This window comes from Periplaneta americana, chromosome 7, assembly GCF_040183065.1.
Source record: "Periplaneta americana isolate PAMFEO1 chromosome 7, P.americana_PAMFEO1_priV1, whole genome shotgun sequence".
NCBI lineage: Eukaryota > Metazoa > Arthropoda > Insecta > Blattodea > Blattidae > Periplaneta > Periplaneta americana.
Window position 1 is genome coordinate 174011605 of NC_091123.1, and position 27586 is coordinate 174039190.

Sequence of the window (27586 nt, forward strand, 5' to 3'; positions counted from 1 at the left end):
ACATGCAAATATGAGTGAAAATAATTTGAACCCATAATTTTTTTTTTAATCTCTAGGGTAAAATTTGGTAATGACAAGGTAATTTCATTTTCGTTCATGTTGGCGACACTGAACAGAAGTGAACTCGTTTGATTCGGAAGGATCTGTGATAGGGACATCTAGGTAGGAACATAGGTTTGATTGGCACTTGTGGTACACGTGTAGTCGTAGTCCTGGTGGTATTTGAGAAATATTACCGGTAATTGTAATTTTACTGTAAAATATATACTATGTATATTGTTAAGGCAAGTTGTAATAACGTCATATTGAAGTTATACTGAAAGAAGTGTACCAAAGTATGATTCTTAACTTTTAAAAATTCTGATCCATATGGTAAAATAAATGCGTCTGATTATAGGCTAGTTTCAAATTCGGAACTATCTTAAGATGCTATTCTTACCGTAGTGTAATAAGTAGACCGCGAAACTGCATGCTTTTATTGATTTGGCATGCTGAGAAAGCAAAAATGAATTCTTTGCCTATCCTGGTTTTTCCAATGAAGTCAATTTTATTTTGCATAAGTGCATATTTCGGGAGTTTTCCCCTTTCAGTGCATTGATACACCAATGCAATGCCAATATGTTTTTATCTTGCATATGTATATTTACTGTCTCATTTCATAATTATTCTACAATACATATAATGGGCGCGCTTCCGAACAGGGGCAGCGCATTTCCTCTAAGGGTAGAACCCAGTTTAGGTGTGTGTGTGTGCGCGCGCGTGCGCGTAAATAAGAGAATTGTCATAAAGGTGTTATGTGATGTGTGGTATTTCCATTATTTCAATGTCTGAATTGTTACAGATCTCTGAAGCATGGTCATGAATACATCACTAACTGCTAAAGAAATTAGGAAAATATTCCTCGATTTCTTTATCGAAAAGAAAAATCATGAATATGTTCATTCGTCATCAACAATACCACTTGACGATCCAACTCTTCTCTTTGCAAACGCTGGAATGAATCAGGTACTTTGTAAGATTATTATTATTATTATTATTATTATTATTATTATTATTATTATTATTGTAACATATAGGCCTTGTAACCGTTTGAATGGTTGGAGCAGTGGCATTTGAACTTTCGGGTTTTGTTGCATTGTGTAGGCCTACAATATAGAAGTATTTTTTGTTTAGTTTAGGGCTTACCTATTTTGCTCCATGTATGTGAATATCGTTCATACTGAGTGAGCTAATACGCCCTCCTAGTGCCACACAAATAACATCATTTAATTTGCTAATTGAAAGTTTAGCAAATTAACAATATTATTCGATACAAATACTTGTAATGCTATATTCTATAAGGTTGAAAAGAAATTATTACCAACATAGCCAAGTATTTAAGATCTTACTCCAATATTTGGTTGTATGAAAAACCAAAGCCCAATAGTCATACTTACCAACGATATTCACTGACAGAAGAAATTAAAAGCAAAGTCGTCAGCAGTTTTGTTTTCCATGACAGTAGTGCCTATATGAGAAATTTGTTTGGAGTTTGTCATTTGCCACTTTAATATCATGGTATTGTGTTGCTGAATACATCTTGAATTATTAAATTTTTAAGAAAGTTTGTGTTATTTATGGGTAAAGAAAATGGAGTGTTAGATAGAAGAAAATAAAAGAATGTAACGAGCACTGCTGATATGCATTGCCAGCAACTCAGCCCACTTGTTTGAAAGTTGGGCAAAAGGCTCGTAAGCCGTTAAAAAGTAACAGTTAACCTCTGATATATGAAAAAAAAAAACACTTAATATGAGCAAAATTACATAGAAACTGGACAGTGAATGACTGGAAGAAGGTACCGTAAACTGGGGTTACTTTGAACACAGAGGAAACTTTGAACATTTTTTTCAGAAAATCATATTTAGGTTTCTACATGCTGCACTTGTTATAAATGGAGGTAAATTATCATAAAATCATTTTCATACCAAAATTACCTCCATCTATAACAGTGCAGGATGTAGAAACCTAAATATGATTTCCTGAAAAAATGTTCAAAGTTTCCTCTGTGTTCAAAGTAACCCCAGTTTACGGTACTTTTTCCAACGAATCTCATTTCAATGTTCATGGTCACCGTGTTATGTCTGTAAAGGATCCGAAAAGTCTTCATCAGCTCATCTCCATCAAACACCGAAACAGCATTCAAAAGTTAATGTTCTGAAGTTGTTTTACACATGAAGGGTCTGGATCATTAATTCCAACAAAGGAATGATGAATAGTAAAAAGTGTATTTGCATACTTGAAACTAAAATTTTACTGCAACTGCAAAAATCATTTCTGGATGGCAATGGTGTGTTTCAACAAGATCTGACTACATGTCATACATCTCGAAAGACTACTAAGTTCTTCAACCGGAATAATATCCAGGTACTTCCCTGACCATTCAACTCACCTGATATCAACCCCATTGAGAAATTGTGGTCAATTTTCAAAAGAGAATGATGAAACTAGATTATTATACAAAGGAGAAAATGATTTGTTCCCTCATTCAATTTTGGTTTCGTGATGAAAAATTAAGATGATTTGTGGAAATTTAGTTAAATACCCCCCATGATATCCTTAACACACAACTCAATTTCAGAACACACACACTTTTTGACTCCACATTACACTACACAAACACACCCCCACAGGAAGCACAATCAGAAGGTGCAGAATCCAGGACCATTCAGTTCTGAGGATAGCCTACAACAAGCTGAAATTGGTCAACAAGGTAACCTAATTTTAACACGTGAAAGAAATATAGTATATATTCCGAAGTAAATACTAAAATTTATGTTTCAGTTTAAGCCCATATTTTTGGGCACAGTTGACCCCAATAGTGATATGGCCAAATGGGTGAGAGTGGTGAATACTCAGAAATGCATTCGAGCTGGAGGCAAGCATAATGATCTTGATGATGTGGGAAAAGATGTTTATCATCATACATTCTTCGAAATGTTGGGTAACTGGTCATTTGGAGATTATTTTAAGGTAGGTTTACAGGTACATGTACTTGCTTTTATCTTAGTAAATAGAATGCAATTCGCAACTTTTTGTGTTTATTTATTGTGTCCATTGTGTGTAAGAATTTAAAAGTTTAGAAGCATACTTAATTTAAACCTATGTGGAAATAGCTTAGAAGTTACTCTCTTTTGATATGTCTGTAATAGTACAAGATACCTTCAAATGAAATGTAGACTCAAACTTCCATTGAACAACTGCATTTATTAGCATACATGTAAATTATATTCAGATTTGTACATGCATCACAAGCTCAGATAGACCTAGAAATAATTCCTTCAACTATTAAGGCAACAGTCTCTAGTGCACCCATTTCCTGTTGCCTTTAGTGAAGAAGTATGCTGGCTGCTGTGCAAGCCACTATTCTACATCACCTTGATGTGAGGTGAACTGATGTCTTCAAACTTTTCTTCATCAGTACAAAGATGTGGGTGACAGGTCAAGTGTCTCCCAATGAAAACATCACAGTGCTATAACTAGCATTTACAATATATCGGGCAATAATAATGTAATAATGTAACTTTCAACTCCTGAACCTTTTTACTGCGATATTCACCAACAAAATCATCATATCTCTATGTGTGGACTAATAATGACGCATTATATTACGTTTTCCTCTTTCTTATTATTTTATCAGATTACCAGGAAACAATTGGCATTCATACAGTCCTCTCTGTAGATTAAAAACTCAAAAAAGTTGCATATCCATTGTTCAAGAATTAAAACAGAAAATCAACGTCCTGAATTTAAAAGAAAACTTGGAAATTAAACCAAACCCTTTAACTCTATTAAATATAGAGTATAATCTAAATTTAACACAAGAAATACTAAAATCAGAAGTAAACACTGAAATAATGAAACAGTTGTCTTTAGAGACAATTAATATTAGATACCCTCCACAAAATTGGCTTCATTTATACACTGACGGATCCTTGATCTCCAGAGAACAAGGTGCCGGTGCAGGTGTTACGTGCTGTCTCTTCTCACTTTATAGATCTCTTGGATATGGAACAACAAGTTTTGATGGAGAAATCATTGCAATAAGTGAAAGTCTCAGGAATCTTCTCTGCCACATCAATAAATTTAAAAATGCAGTTATATTGTCAGACTCCAAAGCAGCTATTCTATCAATAGTCTCTAGACACCCACCTTCATCTCAAATAGCAGAAATAAATAAAATGCTCTCTCAACTAATAACACTCAATAAAAGAATTGTATTCCAATGGATACCATCCCATTGTGGAATCCTGGAAAACGAGAATGTGGATGCTTTAGCAAAGAAGGGCAGCACTGCTACTTACAGACCTGTTACTAAATCTACGTATTACTCTGTGAAATGATTTATTAAATCTACATACTTAGACTTCAACAAACAAAATTTGATAACACAATCCCAAGGGAAAAAATGGAACTCTCTGCATCATAATCCACAGTTGATTCCTGATTTACCACGCAGATCATCTGTAGCTGCATTTAGATTGGCAACAGGCCATGACTGTTTGGCCAAGCATCTGCATAGAATTGGAATATATCAGTCCCCTAACTGTTCATTGTGCAACTCAAATTAAGAAATGGATTCAGATCATCTCAAAATCTGTGCGTCAGTGGCTAACCATGACAATATCTTTGAAAAATATTGGAGTGCAAGAGGTGAAATGACTTTATTGTCAAATGCCTGGCATTAGAAAATAACACAATATATTGGGCTGAATTCATAGTGAACTCTTATAAATGAGAGATACTTCTATCAGTACTTAGATTCATTTCCAATCAGAGTTGCCAGATTCTGTCATCACAGCAGCTGGAGTCATTACTTATCTGCCACAAAAGTTTGAAAGAAAGAGGAAAACATAATATAATGCGTCATTATTAGTCCACGCATAGAGATACGATGGTTTTGTTTGTGAATATCGCAGTAAAAAGGTTCAGGAGTTGAAAGTTGCATTATTACATGAGGTAGGGTACGTACGTTAGAATTTATTAATCTTCAACAATTTAAATATCTCTCTCCAGGGAAAAGGCCAACTCATTGTTGATATATTGAATAAATTACGGGATTTCAGTCGTAAACTTATATTTTTCGTAAGTCAGTTTCGGGAAGGTAATATGGCTTACTTTCCAATGATAGAAACTGATCGTGATGAAGCCATGTTAAACGATTATGTGCAAATATTAATTGAAATTCAAAATGAATTTAATTCTAGGTTCCAAGATCTTGTCTTAATTGGAAAGAAGTTTAAAGTTATAATAAATTCCTTCAACACCAGTTGAAACAGTGTCCTATGATTTGCAGCTTGAACTTATTGATCTTCAATGTGACCTAAGGGCTAAAGACCATTTGAATAATACTACTAATCTGGTTGAGTTTTAAAAGACTAAACCTCACCAATAATATCCTTGACTACACAAGCTGGCTGTGAAAATGATTGCTATGTTTGGCTCAATGTTTATATTTGTGAGCAACTCTTTTCTATTATCAACTTTAATAAAGGCAGACATCGAACATCTGTAACTGATGTTCCTTTACGATCAGTACTGTTGCTTTCAGCTGCCAACAACATAAAACCCCATTTTGATGTATTGATAAATAAAAATATAACAAAATTATATTGTATATTTAAGTATCTATAGTGTGTGTATTATTTCTGTAAAATGGATATTTCTTTATTAATTAATAATATTCCAAGATAGTTCTCTAAACACTGAATGGGAATTCATTTCATGAACACTCGTACTAGTTCTTTTGTGTACATTTTATATGAGATCACCCCTTCTTCCAGTCCCCCCTTATGCAGATCGCATTCAATATCTGCATTCTGCTCTCGAGCTGTGAGATGACTCGGAGAGCGCAAACCTTGTGCAGGTCTGGTATAGAGTATACATTCTGTCGACATCTTGAATAACAAACATATTGATTGACATGTCCTTACTTTCTGAATGACTCTTGATATTACAGAGTAGTATAAGCGAGTATAAATATAACTTAAACTGTAAAGTACATTATAGTTTGAAAAGTCCATAATTTTCATGAATGGTAAGTTGTAAAAATTTGAAGATAGGAATTACACATCTGATGTCTACTTTTTGTATAGGAAATTTGATTTCTAAGTAATAAAGGAGGTCATTATTTTTAAGATAGGAAATTTACATGGTGATAACATTTTCAGAAAGAAATTTGTACATGGGCATGGGAACTTCTCACATCAGTGCTCAAACTCCCTGCAGATCGTCTGTATGTAACTTACTTTGGAGGCGATACTACCGCAAACCTTGCTCCTGATGAAGAATGCAAACAAATATGGATTAACTTAGGGTATGTAAATTAAGTTTTGTTTATTACACGTGTGATGCAAAAATGTATCAAATGTAAAATTTTTATATAGGGTAGATGAGGGTAATTGTAAACAAATGCTGTTAGAAATACAAAACTGTCAATATAACAATTTTAATTCAGGGGAATGTTTAAATTAACATGTTGGCTAATCTACAAAGCAGTTTGGCGCCAAATAGGAATAACTGCTTGTTGTGAACAAATGTTTTATAAGAGTCTACAAAAAAAGTTGAGAAAGAATTTTGCTTCCCCTTCATTTTTGGCATTGTAAGTAAACGTACAGTGCTATTTTTTAAGAATATGTTGTTTTTATGAGTTGTTGTTGTTGTTTTCTAATGCCAGGCATTTGACAATAAAGTCATTTGACCTCTTGCACTCCAATATTTTTCAAAGATATTATCATGACCAGCCAATGAAGCACAGATTTTGAGGTGTTCCGAATCCATTTTTTGGTTTGAGTTGCACAATGGGCAGTTAGGGGACTGATATATTCCAATTCTATACAGGTGTTTAGCCAAACAATTATGGCCTGTTGCCAATCTAAATGCAGCTACAGACGATTTTCGTGGTAAATCGGGAATTAACTGTGGATTTTGATGCAGAGAGTTCCACTTTTTCCCTTGGGATTGTGTTATCAAATTTTGTTTGTTGAAGTCTAAGTATGTAGATTTAATAAATCTCTTCACAGAGTAATACGTAGATTTAGTAACAGGTCTGTAAGTAGCAGTGCTGCCCTTCTTTGCTAAAGCATCCGCATTCTCGTTTCCCAGGATTCCACAATGGGATGGTATCCATTGCAATACAATTCTTTTATTGAGTGATATTAATTGAGAGAGCATTTTAGTTATTTCTGCTGTTTGAGATGAAGATGTGTGTTTAGAGACAATTGATAGAATAGCTGCTTTGGAGTCTGACAATATAACTGCATTCCTAAATTTATTGATGTGGCATAGAAGATTCCTGAGACATTCACTTATTGCAATGATTTCACCATCAAAACTTGTTGTTCCATATCCAAGTGATCTATAAAGTGAGAAGAGACAGCACGTAACACCTGCACCGGCACCTTGTTCTCTGGAGATCAAGGATCCGTCGGTGTATAAATGTAGCCAGTTTTGTGGAGGGTACCTAATATTAATTGTCTCTAAAGACAATTGTTTTAGTATTTCAGCGTTTACTTCTGATTTCAGAATTTCTTCTGTTAAATTTAGATTATATTCTATATTTAATAGAGTTAAAGGGTTTGGTTTAATTTGTAAGTTTTTGTTTTTATGAGTAATGTATAGTAGTTAACATTTATTACAATGGTTTTGAGATTTCCGATAACCTCAGTTCATTAAATTACGACGTGTTTACATTTGCCCCATAGTTTAAATTGCTTGGGGGTAATTATAAACAAGGGAGAAGGAGTGTTATGAAGCAGACAAAATTTCCAGATTACAACGTACAATTAAAATTTTATATTTGCTTATTTTATTTGGTATCATACAACTCTAAGATACCGCTGATAATAGTTAACTCTAGGAAAGAGGAAATTTTAATTAGGTAGAGATGTTTTTTAGAATACAGTAGAATCTCTTGTATCCGGAAATTATGGGACAAAGCCAGTGCCAGATAACCGTATTTGCCAATTAATTCGAAAATATTTGATAGAATATTTAAATACATAATTGATACGCTTGTTCGGAGATGCCGCCATCTTGCTGTTCCCAAACCTACCTAGATCATTTATCTCACTTATCTGGCTATTTCGAAAAGGGGCTGAGGTCGTGAATTGTTTCACCATTTGTCGAGGAGACAAGAAAGTACATTTTATTCACGTAATAGATATTTGTGCGCACCATTTTCAAAGTGGACAATTATGTTCACTCTGGCTATCTAGGTAGCTGATTCTTTGTTTAGTTGTGCAGTGATTGTGTGAACATTGATAATACTGCAATCTAGCAGTAGTAGATTCAGGTGCCTCATTAAAAAATGTAGGTTGCTACATCAATTTGTATTTTACTTACTGACTTCCCCTCATATTTTTATTTCCTTCTTAAAAAAATGCCATTGTTTTGGTATTGGCAGATATCTGGGTGCCGGACATGAGGGATTCCACTGTAGTATGATTTATATTATATTTTATGGTTTTAGTGGAATTAGAAATGTCTTTGAGTGATTTGGTTATTGTATTTTTTTCGGGATGGGTGCTAATTTTACATACTGCCCTGAAATGGTTCAGAATAACGTAAACACTATTTTGAAATGAGAATGTTTTGTCTTTGAATTCTCTTGTTTATATCTCCAACTTTTGTTTGATATGTTATTAAATACTTTCTTACATTATTTTTGTTTTGTTCGTTTGTAGGATTCCACCTTCTCATGTTCTACCTGGAAGCATGAAAGACAACTTTTGGGAAATGGGGGAAACTGGTCCTTGTGGCCCTTGTTCAGAGTTGCATTTTGATCGAATTGGTGGACGAGATGCAGCTCATCTAGTAAATCAAGATGACCCTGATGTTTTGGAAATTTGGAATCTTGTGTTCATCCAGTTCAATAGGTAAAATGTATGATTACGCTTGATGCAGAGGATAGTGAACCTGACACAGATTTAGAAGGCTGTAAGTCTATTATAGCACTTTTATTCTAGACCGATGGAGTTAGTGTTGTGCGACCGTCACTTAGGTCGCACTGTTTGCTAACCGGATGGCTACTGCGTTCAACTTTTCCTCCTACTTATCAGGATTTCTGACACCACCATTTTACTCAACAATGGAAACGATTTCACTGGAAGAGCTGGAGCTCTCAGGATGCTATAGGAAAACTACATGGTTACTGAACTTCGGTCTAGACTGTATTACGAATAAAATGCTACTAGATTTATTAAATATTTACACAATGTATATATAAGTTGAATTACTTACAAGGTATCTCGTTGGCTGATGCCATGCCGCTACTAAGTCTCTCGATTAACATTCCTTCAGTCTCCACTAACTATCAGAATCTCTTCACCAACACTTTTTGTGTTTTGTTATCGGTTTCCCGCCCGGGGTACCGACCACGCCATCCACCAGGTGAGATGGGCTTAAAACCCCTTTTGATTTCACGTGCTTACAGATGTCGTCTTATTCAAACATCTCTTACATTTAATTCGATTCAATGCAATATAGCGATAAGTCGCTTTGATGAGACTACGCGTAAGAAAAGAGTTCGAACAATGCGTCATATAATTTAACCAAAAATGAATGCTTTGTCCTACTGGACCAATGCGATTAGTCCAGCAATGATCTGTGGTGTAAGAATACTCTTATTGTAGCCAGTGATTTACCACATGCGCGACAAACTCTATAACGCTGGCTAAGCATCTATTTACTTCGCAAGCTGGGATTGCATTTCGCATCTTAACCATGTATTTCGCTGACACTGTTCCTGTTTCAAATTTAATACTCCACAGGAAATCATGCTACAGGGCGCTCTTTAGCCCTGGTGCATAACATTAGCATTACTTCATTAAGTCGCTGTCAGATATTGGTATGAAGCCTAAATCTGTGTCAGGTTCAGTAGACTCTGTAGGATTTACATCACTAATATTTATCACAAGACTGTCCACCACTGAGTCACATAAGCCATCCATCTTTTTCTCTTTGATGATTACATGATGAAATACATTAATTTTTCTGCATGACCTCTAATAATCCCTCTCCTACCACCTCACTGACTTCATCAATTTTGAATATTTTATTGTGTCTTGCAACATAACTTTTCAACTGGGTCCATACCAATTCTATGGGATAAAGATTCAAAGTTGTTGTTTTCTAATGCCAGGCGTTTGACAATAGTCATTTGACCTCTTGCACTCCAGTATTTTTCAAAGATATTATCATGGTCAGCCACTGAAGCACAGATTTTGAGGTGTTCCGAATCCATTTCTTGGTTTGAGTTGTACAATGGGCAGTTAAGGTACTGATATATTCCAATTCTATGCAGGTGTTTGGCCAAACAATCATGGCCTGTTGCCAATCTAAATGCAGCTACAGACGATTTTCGTGGTAAATCGGGAATTAACTGTGGATTATGATGCAGAGAGTTCCATAAAGATTCAGAGTACTATGATGACAATCTCAAAACAATGTGGCCCACCTGTTTTTCTATTTCATTTGCATAGTTTGTACCTTCACTGTAAGTTTTACAGGAATTTGCCAGTCGCAAAAGTTCAATTTTTACTTTGGTTTGGTCCACTGTTACGTTTCTGGAATTTAGTCACTCAATTATACCTTATTAGTCCATGACTTTGTGTGTTGAAGAATCTTAGCACTATGGTATGGCAAACTGTCCATCACTATAACATTCCCTGAATTTAACTGAGGCTGTAATTCAGCTCCGAAATGTGGCATAAACTCAGAAACTTATTTTTGTCTTCCTTAGGGACGAGGTTCCTATTTTAGACAGAAAGTACGAAATATATTGGTGTCCCTAAACTTTTTGGCAACATTGTATTGTAGTTAGGCTATGGATCTGTGAAATTTCTAACTTCTACATTTTTACATCAGTTAATCTGAAACGTTTACCACATATTTCTTACAATGTAGACATGCAATACACAATTTTTACTTTGATATTTCAGTTAGTTTACTTATAATTAATTTTTATTGTTTTTTTTTTTAATACTGAATTACGAGTATGTCCCAGTTTTCAAAGTTTACATAATTTTTCTTTAAATTTATATATAATTTATCCCTGATAGATGTATGTAAAATATGACACATGCTTCTTATATTTTTCAATTATTTTTTGGGAAAAAAAATTTACTTCTTTAGTTAATTTTTCAATTTTTTTAAACCTATCATATCCTCAACACATGATAATTGAATACTTTCAGTAGCAGAAGAAAACACATGTGTCACTTTAGTTGATATGCTTTTTTGGACTTCTGTGCAAAATTTCACAGAGATTGGAGGAAAACTACATTCATGATCATTTTGAATGTTACAAAATGTTGAAAATTGGAAAATTGAGAAAACGAATATCAAAGTCCAGCATATATATGATATATACTATCGATATCCTTCCTTCCTATACAGGTCTACTATGCACATTTTTCTCTTATATAACAGCGCGAAATATGAACTGAATGAAAAGTAAAATTAGTTAGAATGAAGGAGAAAGTCTGTCAGAATGACACCCGAGTGTCAGTTTAAAGGGCTGCAGCTCCAGGCACGCACTGGTACCTTTAATTTCGTCTTGAGAGGCTTTAAATTGTCATAAGGCAAAAATAAGCAGAGATTTAGAAAACTGAAACATTATTCTATTTTTTTAGAGTTAAAAACAAAATTTCCATTATTATTATTATTATTATTATTATTATTTTTATTTTTATTATTCTATTTTATTTTATTTTTTTCCTTATTTTCATCGATCCATAGCCCTAAGTCACATTGGAAAATTAGTCTTAGTTTTAACATTTTTTCCACATTTTCATTGCAGAGAATCGGATGGTAGTTTGAGGTCTCTTCCCAAGAAACATATTGACTGTGGATTGGGACTAGAGCGTCTGGTTTCTGTTATTCAGCAGAAGCGTTCTAATTATGATACAGATCTGTTCATGCCTCTGTTTGATGCAATTCAGAAAGTAAGTATTGTAGGTTTAAGAAATATTATGTAATAAATATAATAATGTAGAACTTGTTCAGTAAGGATGGAGGAACCTGCAGGTGATTGACAATGTGTACAGGTCTTTCTTATTATTTACAGTACTTACTTATTTATTGTTTCCATTTTCAAGTGTAGGAACGACTTCGTAGAGTCTGTGATAAATATCGTTGGCTTACTTTTGAAACCTTTGAGGAACTTGTACAAAAGAGCAAAACAATTTTGTATTCCTTTTATACTCTATCTAACAACTGTTACGCATGTTATATATAAACTATAGAAACATTTTCGTACTTACGAGGTGTTATCAGTAGACGCATTTTAAAATTATACACAGATTTCGACATTCCGGAAAAACTGGACTTAAAGTTTTAGAAGTAAGCCAGTGATGTACTTTAGCAAATATAATAGAATTTTTTATAAGTATTTGTTACCAAGTCTTTGTCACAACTAAGTGTTATTAGTATTTGCAAATATATTTTGTAGGGCACTGGAGCACCACCATACAAAGGCCGAGTAGGTGAAGAGGATGTAGACGGCATAGACATGGCATATCGTGTGCTCGCCGATCATGCACGAACCCTTACAATATCTTTGTCTGATGGAGGCCGTCCTGACAATACTGGTCGAGGGTAAGTATTGGTGACTTAGTTCGCATGGTATTCTTTAGGAATTAATTTGTCTGTGGTGGAAAACGGATTTGTAATTCATTCATTAGCTCCGATCATTCATGAAACGTATAAGCTTATTTTAAATTTCATATACCCCTTAAAAAGTCTTCGTGTACCCCCGGTTGAATATTACTGTTCTATGCCACACATTGTTCTCCAACTTGCGATGCCATTAAGCAAGTGAATAGTGTAATTTGAACTTATTGTAAAGCAAGGGTGCTAATAACTTGTCAAATGAGATATATTAGTTAGTAACCAACTAATTTGTAGAATTTATTAAATGTGAATGAATTTGATTGCAGGTATGTATTGAGGCGTATATTGCGGAGAGGTGTTAGATATGCTACTGAGAAGCTGAATGCTAAACCTGGTTTCTTTGCAAGTCTTGTAAATACCGTTGTGGAGATCCTGGGTGATACATTTCCTGAGGTCAGTGTTTTAAATTGGTGTTTGCTACATTTGTTCACGGTTAGAATTTAATTAATGGTTTGGCAATTCCACAATAACATCGTCACAATGTCACCTCACCATCTGCTGTAGTTCAAACATCCCATCGAATAATGCATTGAACAAACAAAAAGCTACCTTTGTATGCGTGCAAGTATGAGCTTTTTTTTTTTTTTCATCTTAATTGCATATGTTTCACATGTCTCAGTGCAATGCGTCATTGATGTTTTCATGGACTTCTTATTTGTTTGAAAATATTAAATTCTTTACTAACAAACAATTCAGAGCTCTATAGTGCGTGTTCAGTTCAAAGTGTGTCATGGCTCACTGTATGCCGTGATGTGGCTAGCCGATAAGCCTAGAGAATTCAACTTCCTACACTTCCGCAAAGGTGTATTACCTATGTGCCAGAGAAGTTGCCTGGCAAGTACGGCATTCATTCTGAAGGGTAATTACTGATACGTACGGTAACGCCAGTAGTGGCAGGAATGTGAACTGTTTGGAAACACGTACTGAGGTGAGTTTTTTCTTTATGGGGAGAGGGTTAAGACGATTACTTAGGTATTTGTTGACATTAACTTCGACGGCCAACATGGACATGGAGCATTTGATTTGTGTTGTGGAATGTTACCGTTACCGATGATAACAAATACCCTGTGTACGATTTGCCCATGCAAAATACAGTTCGAAAGAGGTTATGGTAGCACACAGACCGTACAGACCGCCATCTGTTGCTACGACGTTCAAGTTATACCGTACACTTTCTCAAGTTCAGATTGAACGCCTTGAACAATAGGCAACTTCTCTGACATAAAAGCTGAAATTCGCTTCAAATCGCTGACTCACAACAGTGACGTCATGACACACTTTGAAATGAACACCCAGTAGTGTTCTTTGACCCTGTTGACCCTTGATAGGGCATTAGTTTATTTTGTATTATTTTTGTCATTGTTTGTATTTTTTTGTATTTGTGTGTGCTATTTGGTGGGATGGAAGCAAAGGCTTATGACCTTAATCTTATCAGATTAAATAAATAAATAAATAATTCATAAATATATTTTTCAAGTACGTATTTTTCTTTGACTGTAATAATTAGTAAAACTTGCCTTATTTTAAAATTACTAAGAAATGAAATCAATCGCTGGGGTGCAGTTTTATTCATAGAGTAGACTAGCTGGTTCAAACTTCATTGGAGGAACATGCATGAAGTCACTGACATAGCTCAGTCAGCTAAGATGCTTACCTGCTGATCTGAAGTTGTGCTCAGGTGCGGTTTTGATCCCCGTTTGGGCTGATAAACTGATTGGTATTTTTATGAGGTTTTCCCCAGCTGTGAAGCGAATGTTGGGTAATCTATGGCGAATTATCGGCCTCATCTCGCTATCACCAATTCCATCGACGCTAAATAACCTAGTAGTTGATACAGCGTCGTTAAATAACCAAGTAAAAACAAAAAAAAAAATGCATGAGTGCGATTACAGTACATTCTCATTGTTTTATTCCAAAGGAAATTGTTTTGCAATATGAAATTCTTTACTACATAGTTTTTCTATGCCTTCATTCTGTGTAAGTTGAATTCTATACATTTTGTGTAGTACATGAATTGGGTTTTTACTTAATGTACCTTCTTCGTACAACCGTCTGTATGTGTTTCTTTTTTTTCTGCAACAGGTGAAAAAGGACCCTCTCAGTGTTATGGATATAATCAATGAAGAGGAAGCACAGTTCCTTAAAACACTGAGTCGAGGACGTAACTTGCTTAACCGAACTATTTTGAAACTTGGTGATTCTAAAACTGTTCCAGGTATTTTTTTCTTAATATTTTGAATTTTAAACATTTAGAACTTATAGATGGTAATACATTCTTGAAATATCTTCAAAAACTGATTTATGAAGCATCTTTGTGCAAGTCTGATATTTTACTTCCACTGAAATGGGAAGATAAGACATTCTCTGGTCAAAAAACTGCCAAACTACATGTCAGAAACCCTGATTAAACTCTAAGGCCGGGTACACACAGAATCAGATGTGATGCGCAGTGCTACGTTTTGCTTTACAATGCCTCGCAAGAACTTAAAACTGTCTGCTCACGACAACTGATTTGCTAGCTCTGTGGGTTTGGAAAAACTGGCCTAGGCTAGAAAATGACGTCAATGAAAGAGGACTGTCTATATGAAAATTTCTCTTGTATTTGGTTATTATTTCTTAAGGATGTTTAATACGCCTAAAAATCTATACAATTGAAAGAGTCTTAAAATTAAATACTACTAATGTACTCCAACCACGAGAAAGTCTCCAGGGAATGAAGGGAAGCGGGATGATGCTGTGAATGAATGTCGATGTCATAAAGTCACACACGTGGGTACTCTTATCTCTATTGGCTAGCTCTCACAGACATATTGATACTACTCTAGTTACAAAATTAGGTCACAGTTAAATCTCCTGGTCTTTGAATCTCTTCATACAGGAAATAACATATGCAGGAGAGTCCATGGTTTTTAAACTGACGTTATAACGATAATATTATTTATCTACTTCGTTCCAATAGATGACGCAATAGTAAGCACATTCCTTTCACGATTGATCTCCTGGTTGGAGAACAGTAATGTAGTGCACAAACGTCATTTTGTATGTTTATGACTACTGCACGACTCACAATAAAGAAAAATAATACATTAAATCAATGAGTGATAGTATAGAGCAGAGAAGTAGACCTACTACATATTATTATTATCAATATTATTATTCACGTGGTGCTTTCATCTCATTTGCAATTTCTCACATATTTTTAGAAACCACATTATTGTTGTGATATTGTGTCAAAGATTTTACAGAATGTGTCTTTCCTGTACTAAAACAACTAATTTATCCGCATCGAGCTCCATTATGAATAAAGTGCACTACACAACAATATAGTATTTGTAGATAGTAAAGCGTGCAATCACAGCCACTACTAATGCATACACAGTACAATGCAGCTATCAGACAGTCTCCTCGTGACGAACTTCTAGCAGTCATTCGATGTTGTCTCTCCATGTCTACTCGCGACTGTCATGCCGCATCTGATTCTGTGTGCACCCAGCCTAAGTGTTAAGTATCTACTCTGAAAGCCCATTTAAACGAGCTATAAAATTAAAAATTGAATATAAACACAGGAAATGTCTGCAGCTGGTGTGGTGTTTTCTGCAATGAAGTTCCCTTCCTCTGAATTTGTGAAGAAACTTGAGTGGTTTTGAACTTCCCTCTCGAAAACTAAATCTGTGTGTTTTACTCAGTATCGTCTCCTCTGCACATCTGAAATTATTCAAGATGGGATGTTCTGAAATGAACACTCAGTATATGAGAGTGACTGGAGGCATAGGGCCATTGACCATAGCTCAGGCAGTAGGCATTGCTTGCTGATCAGGAGCTGCGCCCAGGCTTGGGTTCGATTTCCTCTTGGGCTGATTACCTGGTTTTCCTCAACTGCTATGAATTTCAAGTAATCACATGGCTATTCCTTGATCTTATCACATTGAATACCATCTCACTATCATCAGTTCCATCGAAGCTAAATAACCTAGTAGTTGGTATAGCATTGTTAAATAACAAACTTGGAAAAAAAGAAACACTGACGATGACCTCTGATTTGATATGTCATGCTTATGGCTGCTTACTCTGTAACCAAATGAAGTGGTAATTCCATCACAAATTTGAGTGTCGTGGTACAGTATTATTAGTCCTTACAGCATATTATGTGACACCATTGCATTTAAGCCTATGTAAGTAGTCTTATCAGTAGGGAGCGGATTTTTATGTGCTAAAAAATTTAAATATATTTATTTATGTGCTAAATAGTACGAAAATATTTGCTAAAAATAAAAAAAAATATATATTTTTTAAATATGACAAAAATACCTTACTTAGCTTGAAAAAAAATGTTACTAGGTACTCACCAATCACACTTGAGTGTTAGTAGTTGGCCGAGAATTGCAGTGAACAACAAAGATCATCTCCAAATTCTCCATCACAAATGCATGCCGATTATCTCTGAACGACGACTTATACTGTGAAAACGATCTTTACATATTATAGGACGTCAGACATGCATATTTAAAGAGAGGAATGTCACAAACACAAACACCGGCAATTTCACCTACAGGCACGCCCTCCAATACTTGAGCAACTTTACACATTTTTTTATATCCACTGTTTTTCCCAAACACATTCTGGAATTTGTCCCTTAGTACTTCTACTTCTGAACCTGGTAGCGAGTCTAGTTTAATTTCCACGGCACACACCTCCCTGTTTTAGACAACAGGTTTTTGGATGTTTCGAGTTTTTTTTATGGTATCACACAAAAAGCTTAGATTTGCTAATAGGAAAGCCAAATCGTTTCTTAAACAACCATCTTTCAGTATATCTTGAAGGATATCGATTGACGAAGCCCGATAACAGGAAATCACAACAAGACGTATTGCCTTACTTGATGGACATGAGCGAGAGGCGAGAGATTTGTTTAAATTAAATAATGTTCATACCCGAGCTCTTATCTGTTGTGTTTCACAAACAAAGCGTGGAATGAAATCATCTTCAGCAACAATAAACATTCCTAATTATGTGTTGCAAGATCTCTCCTTCTTGTCCATGTTAATTTATTCTCTAATAATAAGACTGATATGCTGCCTAGCAGTTTTCAGAACTTGAGGCGATACTATTACAAAAATGGATCACGGATACACCACACAGTGCTTAGAAACATGAAGGAACCAAGAATTCTTAAAAAGATAACGTACTTCTGAGTGACATAATTGATTTAGTTTTAAAATGTTTAAAAGTACTTGTAAAAAATTATTTAAGTAAAAATACTCCAAGATTTATGTGTTTATAATAAGATTTCCTGAAAATATGTATTTACATAATTTTTTTGTGAAAATATGTGTTTTTATGTGAAATAAAATTCGGGTTTTAAACTTGAAACTTCATGTTCGGAATTTTTAACTTTGTAAATTGTGTTTTATCACACACAAAAATAATATTTAATTACATAGGAATCCACTTCTTATTTATCATAGTCTTTTGCAATACTACTCAGGATCCAAAACAACCACACAAGAGCTACAATTAAAATCATGTGATAGATCACAGCCAAATAGATACAGTGAAGAACTTTGACTTGCATTTCTTACTTAAGTTTATGTCCAAAAGGATATTGATACATCCAGAATTAGTAACTGCCGTTTGTATGGTAGACAATATGATGACTGCAGATGTGCGGTTGTTCTATTGAGAAAAAGACTTTACCGAAAAATGTACCTTTAGTATATTACTCGGCTTTTGTTTGTTGGTAAAAAAAACCATGCTCGTTTTAGGTACCTAAACTGATTATGCCCAAACTTGGTATGAGTGTAATATAATTCATAGTACTTCAGCACCACAAGTAGTATTTCATGAATGGTGAATGTAAAAACTAGACATGAGAGAAGACTTGTGTCTTGATAATAAAATAATATCAAGCATATTCTTCATATGGTCTGTGGATAAGCTTGGGGCTTCTACCGCATTATCTTGCAATTACGAGCTCGCAGACTATTTCCTTATCCAACTGCTCTGAAGATGACCATAACACAGCGGTCGAAACGTCAGCCACCAACACCAATACAACGCGGTAGAAGCCCTGAAGCTTATCCACAGACCATGTACACCAGCCACGGAAGCCTACGCGAACACTTAACATATTCTTCATATTTTTTTTAAACCAAAAGATTTGTACGTCACTCCATATTCACACTAGTTCTAAGTATTTTATAGTGATTTTTAGAGTGCCTACAATGTCAAATGTTTTCAAAAGTCCTTTATTAATCTATATTACACGAAATATTTAATTATCGGTACTTTTTTAATTAATACATGATTATATACTTGATATGTGATAACATATATTCTACATGAAGGGGGAAAGATGAATTGAGTTCAGTTTCTTAGAACTCTGAAATTTTATTACTCTCCCTAATCCAGACTTAACTGCTCTTTCATATGATGTTTTTTTTTTATGTTTACGATTTTTAGTAAAAAATGTTGAGTATTGTATGTATTTTTTATTTTTCGTGTTTTTTGTTTTTAGTAAAGAGTATTATAGGTCATGTGTTATCTCATGAAACCAAATGCATTCATGGGCCGTAGCTCATAGTTAGAAAATTATGGTGGGAGTAAAGATACGGTTACACATCGCTACTTTTGCAGCGCAACATTTGTACTGCAGCTGCAAAAGTTGCGTGTCGTGTTCACACGTAAGCCAAAAGTAGCACGCTGCATGCTACTTTTCGTGCTGTGCAACCCGAGTGCTGCAAAAGTTGCAACTGGAGGTTGCGAGTCTGTTCACACACAAGGCGCTACTTTTGCAGCCGCAGTCATGCTGCAGGTTTCCATCTCCGTGTTGACTTCTCAATATACATTTTGTGGTTATGTTCGCATTATTAAGAAACTCATGCGAAAGCGTACTTATCTATTATTTGCTTTTCTGTCGTATCTAGTATTCAGAAATTGACATTATTTTTACTATAAAGCTTTTAAAAACGCCTATATACTTAAATGATAACCAACAGTATATTCACTTAATCAATGTTGGCAACCCTCCTGTTTGGAACTATGCTACAGAAAATTTAAAAAATGAATTATATCGTCAGCAATTATGCTCAGACTGTGTTGTGCATTTAATAACTGTTACAAATAATTTATTTTCATCACATCTAACATTAAAATACATCCAAACAATAAAAGTATCATTGGCACATTTGGGTGGCAACACTGGTCGCAACCGCAGCAAAAGTTTCAACAAAACCGATATCAAAAATGCTGCAGCTGCAACCCTGAGAACCCTGTTCACACGTCGGTACTTTTAAGTTGCATGCAGCATGGAAAAGTAGCGGACAGCAGGTTCGGCAGCCGCTACTTTTCGGGTTGCACCATTGTTCACACGTCGCAGCACGAGAGTTGCGCAGTTTTTTGTACTGCATTGCTGCAAAAGTAGCGACGTGTGACCGTACCTTTAGTGAGCCAGCTAGCTTGCAAGCCGAAGTGTAGTGAGGGAGAGAAGCTTCTCAGTCCACTTTTTCCTTCCCCTCACCCACAGATAGGTTTCACGAGATACTGAATGGCCTATACACACGTAATTTTTTATGTTGAATGTTTTTTCCTTCCCACTCTCTCCTTCAAGTATGACAATGCAGCAGTACATGCTATTGTACAACAGAATATACTATATGTATTTTGCTTCTTAACTGGTGTGAGCAGGTGCAGCTAGGGACATGTAACGTTTGTACCTGTTTTAAAAATACAGTAACCAATGAGTAAGATTCTTTGCATATAAGTTTTATCACTTGTTTTAGGTGATGTTGCATGGAGACTGTATGATACTTATGGATTTCCAGTGGATTTAACACAACTCATGTCTGAGGAAAAAGGTTTGGTTGTTGATATGAAAGCATATGAAGAAGCAAAGAAGCATGCTCAGGTAATAAATTTAGAGCAGGTTTTAAAATGAGTCTGCACGAAGTTGTTGTTCCTATTTCCTTTGGCATTGTTGTTGTTGGTCGGTTGCTTTGCTTGCTGTCTGATGTTTATCTGATTGGTCTGCAGATCAACTTTTTTTTTATGTACGGTAGTCCTTTGTTGAATTGACTCAAGTTCCATACAATTTAGATTTAGACACTTACAAAACAATTTGTTGCCTCAGTTTTTTGTTCATGAATATTTTCTTCGTTCTGGATCTGAAAATTATTGCTTTCTCATTTCTGTTTTAATTTCGTGTTAATAAATATAGCCTAACTGTTTTTTTATGTTAAGTGTGATTGAGTGGGATATTTTACTTTTTAGATAGTGATACCTTGAAACAGAATGGATTCATATTTACACAGATGGCTCACTTACAGATAAAATGAAAATGCAGGTGCTGGAATTTACTGTAAATTGTTTAGTTTCTATATATCTCTTGGAAAGTGGATCACACACTTCGATGATGAAGTGGGAGCAATAGGGACAGCTTTTCAACAACCCTACAAGCAATTACATCAGTTGAACCTACGAATAGGAAAGTTAATGAAATTCAGAGTACTATTACAATTCTCCAAAATCTACAAAAAGAAATAACATTTCAGTGGATGCCAGTACTTTCCCATTGAGAAAACCAAAGAAATGAGATAGCAGACCCTCGGCAAAGAAAAGAACAAAAACAAATATTCCCTTTCATATTGTAAAATTATATTCCAGGCAAAATTCAAAGAACTTCATGATAACAGTAAAGATAAATCATGGAACATTTATTAAAAGACTCTGGCATCATTCCAGACTTACAAATATATAAATTAGTTGAAATCTTTCGACTAACAACTGGCCATGACTGTCTAGTTGCTCATTTACATATTCATCACCTCATTGTATTCTTTGTAAGGATCCAAACACACTAATGAATAAAAACCATCTAATGAGGTGCAGAGCAATTAAGAAGATAGAAGCTGATATATCAACTCAACTTACAACATACTACTGGGATGCTCGCAAGAAAATGGAGTAAATTCAAATCTTGAGCATTGGCAAACAACAACTTTTTAGAAAGATTATTTTTACTCATGATTAAATTTCCGAATATCTTAATTCTTACGAATTTTATTAATCGGATTTGCATTTTTCTTTGGCTCGGTTATTTGCTAAATTCATTTACAGAAATTCTGATGTGTGATGGGGTCCCTTGAAGATAAATGTGTGAAAAATTACGTTAGTTTTGATATATGGTTCACTATGTTTGATATTTGAAGGTAAATGTAATGTACTTAATGTCTTCCATCAATCGTGATGGGAGGTCAATTGAGTTTTTTAAATATAAAAATATTTTCATAATTATTGCAATCGAATCTTGTATTTGTATATTAGGATTGGTCATTTAATGAATACTTCTTATTTGGATTAGAAATTACTGTAGTTTTTTCATAAACAACCATGTATAGATTAAACAAAGCTGCAATTGTTTCAGTGTTCTCTGGAATAAGAACTTATGTACAAAATCTTGAATTTGAGGTACAGAACATCAAACATTTTAGATCTGTTATAACAGCATTGCACAGAATGACATTCAAATGTTTCTAGATGTCACTGTTCATTAGAGGAAAATGTGGTGGTTCCTTAACAACTGTTCTTATGCAAGACTCTTACTATAAATTAATTTTGTTATTGTCCTTCGAGAAGAATGAATACTTTATGCTTGTTCTTTATCATAAAATTGGTACCTGTATTTTATGTACTAAGTATTTTCAGTGCCTACAATGAATTTACAATCAATCTTAATGTATCCAGCTGTTTGCTGATAACATAAAATCCACTGTACCCTTATAAGCAGTGAAAAATATAATGGGACTGCATTGGTGTTAATGCAGCTTCTGTGGGTACCTCTTTGTTACTTGTTAGATTAAACAACAAATTTAAGCCCCCCTCACCACGTCAAGGTAAGTACCCATGAGGGGTGTGCCTACAATGTATGTATGTATTTATTCACACTGCAATGGGTATATACCCGGTGGCAGTGGTAACTAATTACACTCAATAAAGACAATAATAAACACAATTAATAATAATACTAGTAATTAATATTAACAATAATTAATAATAATAATAATAACAGGGAACATCCTAAATTAAATGAAGCATGATCAGTTAAAATAACATTTAAAGTAAATCTAATTTGTACCTTGAACCTATGTTCGAACTAACAGCCACGAGTATGATATGCTCATATCTGCACAAGTACCTTTCAACACTACACTCATTTCGCTGTCAACTCACTCACTGCACTGGAACTACGACACATTTCACTGATTCTATCCTGATTTCACTAACAAAAACATTTCACTGTTCAATACTTTGCACTGCCACTATAAACTATAAAGCTTCACTGACAGGAACACGTTTCACTTACTCGACACACTTCACTGACACAACATAATTCTTCACTGATAGAACACTTCAATAACAAAATATCAATTACACCCTTTAAATACTGTGTATAATTATCGTCTATTAGTAAAGTCCTTAAGCCTATTTTTAAATACATTTTTGGTGGTTGGTAAAGCCTTTAGTAAGTCTGCAGGTAAAGCATTCCAGTCCCTGATAGTACGATTGAGAAAAGAAAACTTTCCAGTGTCCGTCCTCTGTCTTCTTTCCCTCAATTTATAAGAGTGGTCGTCCCTTGAAGAGTAATTTGGCGGCTGCAACCTATTTTTTATTTCTCTCCAGGCAGGCTCACCTCGAATGAAGTCTAGGAAACAAATTACACAAACAATGAATTGCTACAGTAACACACTCATTTTGAAAAGAATAGTATACTTATTTATATTTTATAAGACAATTCCTGGAAATAATGCAGTGGTAACCAGCTGACTATTTCAACATTCAAAAAAGAAAGTGTATAAATATGTAAAAGAATTTTTGTTTTAATCTTTGGAAGAAAATAACATATTATCTCTGTTCTTAAATATTTTGTGTATTTTATGTAACTTCATATTTTTTATTTAATTTCAGATTCTGTCACAGGCTAAAGGTGACTTGTATGACGATCAAATTAACATTGATATCCATGCTATAGCCGATCTTCAAAATCAAGGTATTCCCAGGACAAATGATATGCCCAAGTATAACTATCATGCCAAGTCTGAAGATAAAGATGCAGAATATGGTAAACAATGCTTTATTATATGCTACTTCATTCTATAGTATAACACTACCGAACATAGAGCATAGTTGCAGCTTTATAACCATTTATGAAATGTAAATTGAAATTAAAGTAGTTTGGTTGTAGAAGAAAATGCCCTGTTTTTAATTACACTATTTTATCTCTTTGTTAAAAGCACTACAAGGAACATAAATTGATGTGTAATTAGGCCCAAAAGAGATGCTATATAGAACTTTAAAAAGTACCTGTTTTTAATCTTTCAAAGAAGAGCTTAAAATGACATATTTTAGGGGGGGGTGGCGAGAAAGTGAGTGAGTGTATGCGTGCAAATGTGTGTTTTTATAGAAATCTGAAGATGAAACATATAACTGAAATTACATTTAATAACACCTGAAATAGCATTAAATTTAAAAACATGTGATTATTTGACAAAAAAGTCAGCCATTTATTTAACTTAGATTCCTGAGGAATAAGCCATGCCCTCAAATTGTAATAACTGTTCCATAATGTCGGGAACAATTGGATTGCGAACCTATGTTTATTAGGGTTTTTGCCTTGTTTCATTGTCCTCTACTCACCCATGCAGTTTGTACCTATACTTATGAAACACTCTGTATATATACACCTACATACTTTACGTCGTATATTTCTTAATGATGTTTTTATTTTAATTTTAAAGCTTACTTTACCTGTAATAAAACCTAATAGATGGCTTTGACACTACTACATGATGAAAACTCTCAAAATTCTTGCACCACGTTGAATACTTTAAAAATGTATAATTATCCGCTATCTTAGTTTCCTAGAACTAGAAATTTGGGATTTAAATATTCAGGTTATACTGGAGTATTCGAGTTGTGTATGCTAATGAACTCTCATGCATTGTGTTAGTTTTCGATTGCATTAAAAGAAATTGAATTATTTTAAGCAACTTTTTTAGATAATATTGTAACTTGTGAATAAATTTCATTGTTACAGAATTTGAGCCCTGTACTGCAAAAGTAATAGCATTAAGGCACTCCAAGAAATTCGTGGATTATGTAAATTCTGGACAAGAATGTGGCGTTTTGTTGGACAAAACATGTTTCTATGCAGAGCAAGGTGGACAGATATATGATGAAGGCTTTTTGGTTAAAATTGGAGACGAGGTATAGTACATACTTTGTTTACATATGGACACATTTTGTTATATATTATTAAAATATAAGAAAGAATAACGTAACAATTAAGATGGTTTGGTTTTAAGAAGAGAATGACAGAAGATAGATTGCCAAAGAAGGTGTATGAATTTATTCCAAGGAGAAAAAGGTAGAGGGGAAGACCAAAATTGACATGGACACAACGAATAATTAGAACAATGAGAGAAAGGGAATTGGGAGATGGGGCATGGGAGAATGGAGAAGAATGGAGAAAGGCACATTACATCTCATCTCACCTCAGCTGTAGCATAGATTAGCCTCCTATGGCACATCCTGGACAATGACTCTATCGGTAAATTGATCTATACAACTGGCTTCATATAGGTGAATGATGAATAGTCAAGTAACTGTCATTAGTTAAAAAGAAAACATTTACATCCATCTTATTTTTCGAATGCTGGGGACGGAGCGGTTCGATTCAGAGCAAGTACTGTGACGTCATTACTTGGTTGATCCGAGTACAGTACTGAGTACAAATTTGTGGCGGCAGATTTAAAATTTGGATTAATTGAGTTGATTTTAGAACATACTTTGAAAGTGAAACCAAGCGTGTTTTAAAAGCATTGTAGTAAAGCGCTTTTGCCTTGCCAATTGACGAGAAAAAAAGCGCTTCTCTTCATTGCAAAATGGCAGTTGCAAATTTTGAGTGATTACAGCTATTTTCGGAGTTATTTTATATGAACCGCCTATTTAACCTTCACCTTGTTATATACGACAGACGAAATAAAATTGATAACATAATTTATAATACTATAGTCGCCATTTTTGTTCTTTCGTTGCTGAGCTACCAGACGAGGGATCTATTTGCCACACCGTTAAACATTATCATGTCGTAGCTCTTAAGATAATAAATAAAACGCACTGTAATTCAGCAAATAATTGAGCAGCAAATAACGTCTTCGTGTGCCTTCTGCAAATGCCAACGAAAAGCCAAAATGGCGGGCGATTATATTAAGTATTTATCGAGCCTTAAGAAATGAATAACGTCTTCACCAGCAAATTACAAGACGCACACGTTTAAATGTAGCTGACCTGTAACGTGATTGGCTGCCAGAAATTAGAGCGACGGGACTATAACAGCTAATAAATTAACATGTGAGGTAAACATCAAACACTGCAGATAAGTAAAAAGGAAGATAGAAAGACACGGGCTCCATGAAGCACTGCCTAAACCATTTAAAAAATAACACACATAATTATTTATTATTACGGAAAGTGGATAAAATAATCAATAAAACGTGGAACCTTGAACTGAAGAACATAATGCTTATTTATTTTATAACATGACTAGCCTTCCATACAACAATGTTCTCTTTGGTAAAGAGTAATATTAGCTATTGATAAATCAAAGTAATTAGCTAACATAAATCATATAAATAAATACAAATAAAATGATGACTGATGAGGTAACATAAATCCAATAAACATAAGAAAAATGTAATGCACTTCCTTTTTTAACATATTTCAATATTAATCAATCATTCTAATATAATAATAATAATATATTAATATGTACAGACTGTCAGTGTTCATTAGGCGCACTTGATAGGTCATATATAGGATGAATTCCTCTCCAAAAATTCCTCTTAAAAATTTCAGCCCACCTTTGGGATATCTCCTGTCAGAAATAATTCGTCCTGCAGCATAAAATATAAAACAATAGTACCTATGTCGTTGCCTGGTAGAATTAAGTGAAACACGTGAACTCTGTTTGAACTGACCGGTAACGGCTACGGTTAACCTAGTAATTTCGGTGCTCTGCGCCAAGCACGTTAAACCGCTAGAACCGAGTTACTCAACAGTTCTACTCGCTCCGTCCCCATCTCTACTGTACTAATATGTTAAACTTATTACACTATGAATTAGTGGTTTCATTGATCGCTAATCAAAGAGAATAAAGGCAATGGTATTCATTTAACTGTCCCATTTCTTCATATCTTAATATGATTCATTTCTTGTTATGTAGTATGTTCTTACATTATCATCGTGCACTATGGCTCTTTAACAGCAATCATTCTTTACAGTTCCCCTTCCTGAGGTATGCATTGTGCTCTTCTCTTGTCCAATGGTGTAATGAGTTGGACATGTCTGCTTCTAAATATCTAATCTTCATATTTTTCTTAGAGATGTAAGAAATAAACGGCATAAAATATTTAAACTTATAACCTCCATCCACTTAACATTTCATTATTTTTTGCAGAGTGTAGAATTTTCAGTTAAGAATGTTCAAGTACGTGGTGGATATGTACTACACATCGGTACAATAGAAGGAACACTCCGGAAAGGTGATGAAGTTTACTTGCATCTTGATGAAGCTCGAAGACGTCTAGTGATGAACAATCACACTGGCACGCATGTGTTGAATTACGCATTGCGATCTGTATTGGGGACCGATGCAGATCAGAGAGGTTCACTTGTAGCTCCAGATAGGCTGCGATTTGACTTCACAAACAAAGTAAGTACTAAATCTCTTTATTTGTTACAATTGGGATTATCTGAAACACGAACTTGGGAAATTGGGAGTGGTTTTCTAAATCAATGTTTCGAAAACGTTTACATTAAGGCTCGT

General features: G+C 34.6%; 1 protein-coding gene across 3 annotated transcripts in view; it reads left to right on the forward strand.

Moving 5' to 3' along the window:
* The first annotated feature begins 46 nt into the window (after positions 1–46).
* AlaRS (alanine--tRNA ligase, cytoplasmic) overlaps positions 47–27586 on the forward strand; it is a 52361-nt gene continuing 24821 nt past the window's right edge. The window contains exons 1-13 of one of the 3 annotated variants that reach the window (XM_069831913.1): positions 47–162; positions 842–1005; positions 2821–3009; positions 6207–6352; positions 8721–8912; positions 11837–11981; positions 12488–12633; positions 12975–13101; positions 14791–14923; positions 20487–20611; positions 23668–23821; positions 24797–24966; positions 27218–27472. In XM_069831913.1, coding sequence (XP_069688014.1) covers positions 853–1005; positions 2821–3009; positions 6207–6352; positions 8721–8912; positions 11837–11981; positions 12488–12633; positions 12975–13101; positions 14791–14923; positions 20487–20611; positions 23668–23821; positions 24797–24966; positions 27218–27472 — 1935 coding nt within the window. In that variant the 5' untranslated portion in view covers positions 47–162; positions 842–852. Of the gene's footprint in view, positions 285–841; positions 1006–2820; positions 3010–6206; positions 6353–8720; positions 8913–11836; positions 11982–12487; positions 12634–12974; positions 13102–14790; positions 14924–20486; positions 20612–23667; positions 23822–24796; positions 24967–27217; positions 27473–27586 lie in introns of all 3 variants that reach the window. The other 2 variants (XM_069831911.1, XM_069831912.1) reach the window with 2 other exon arrangements.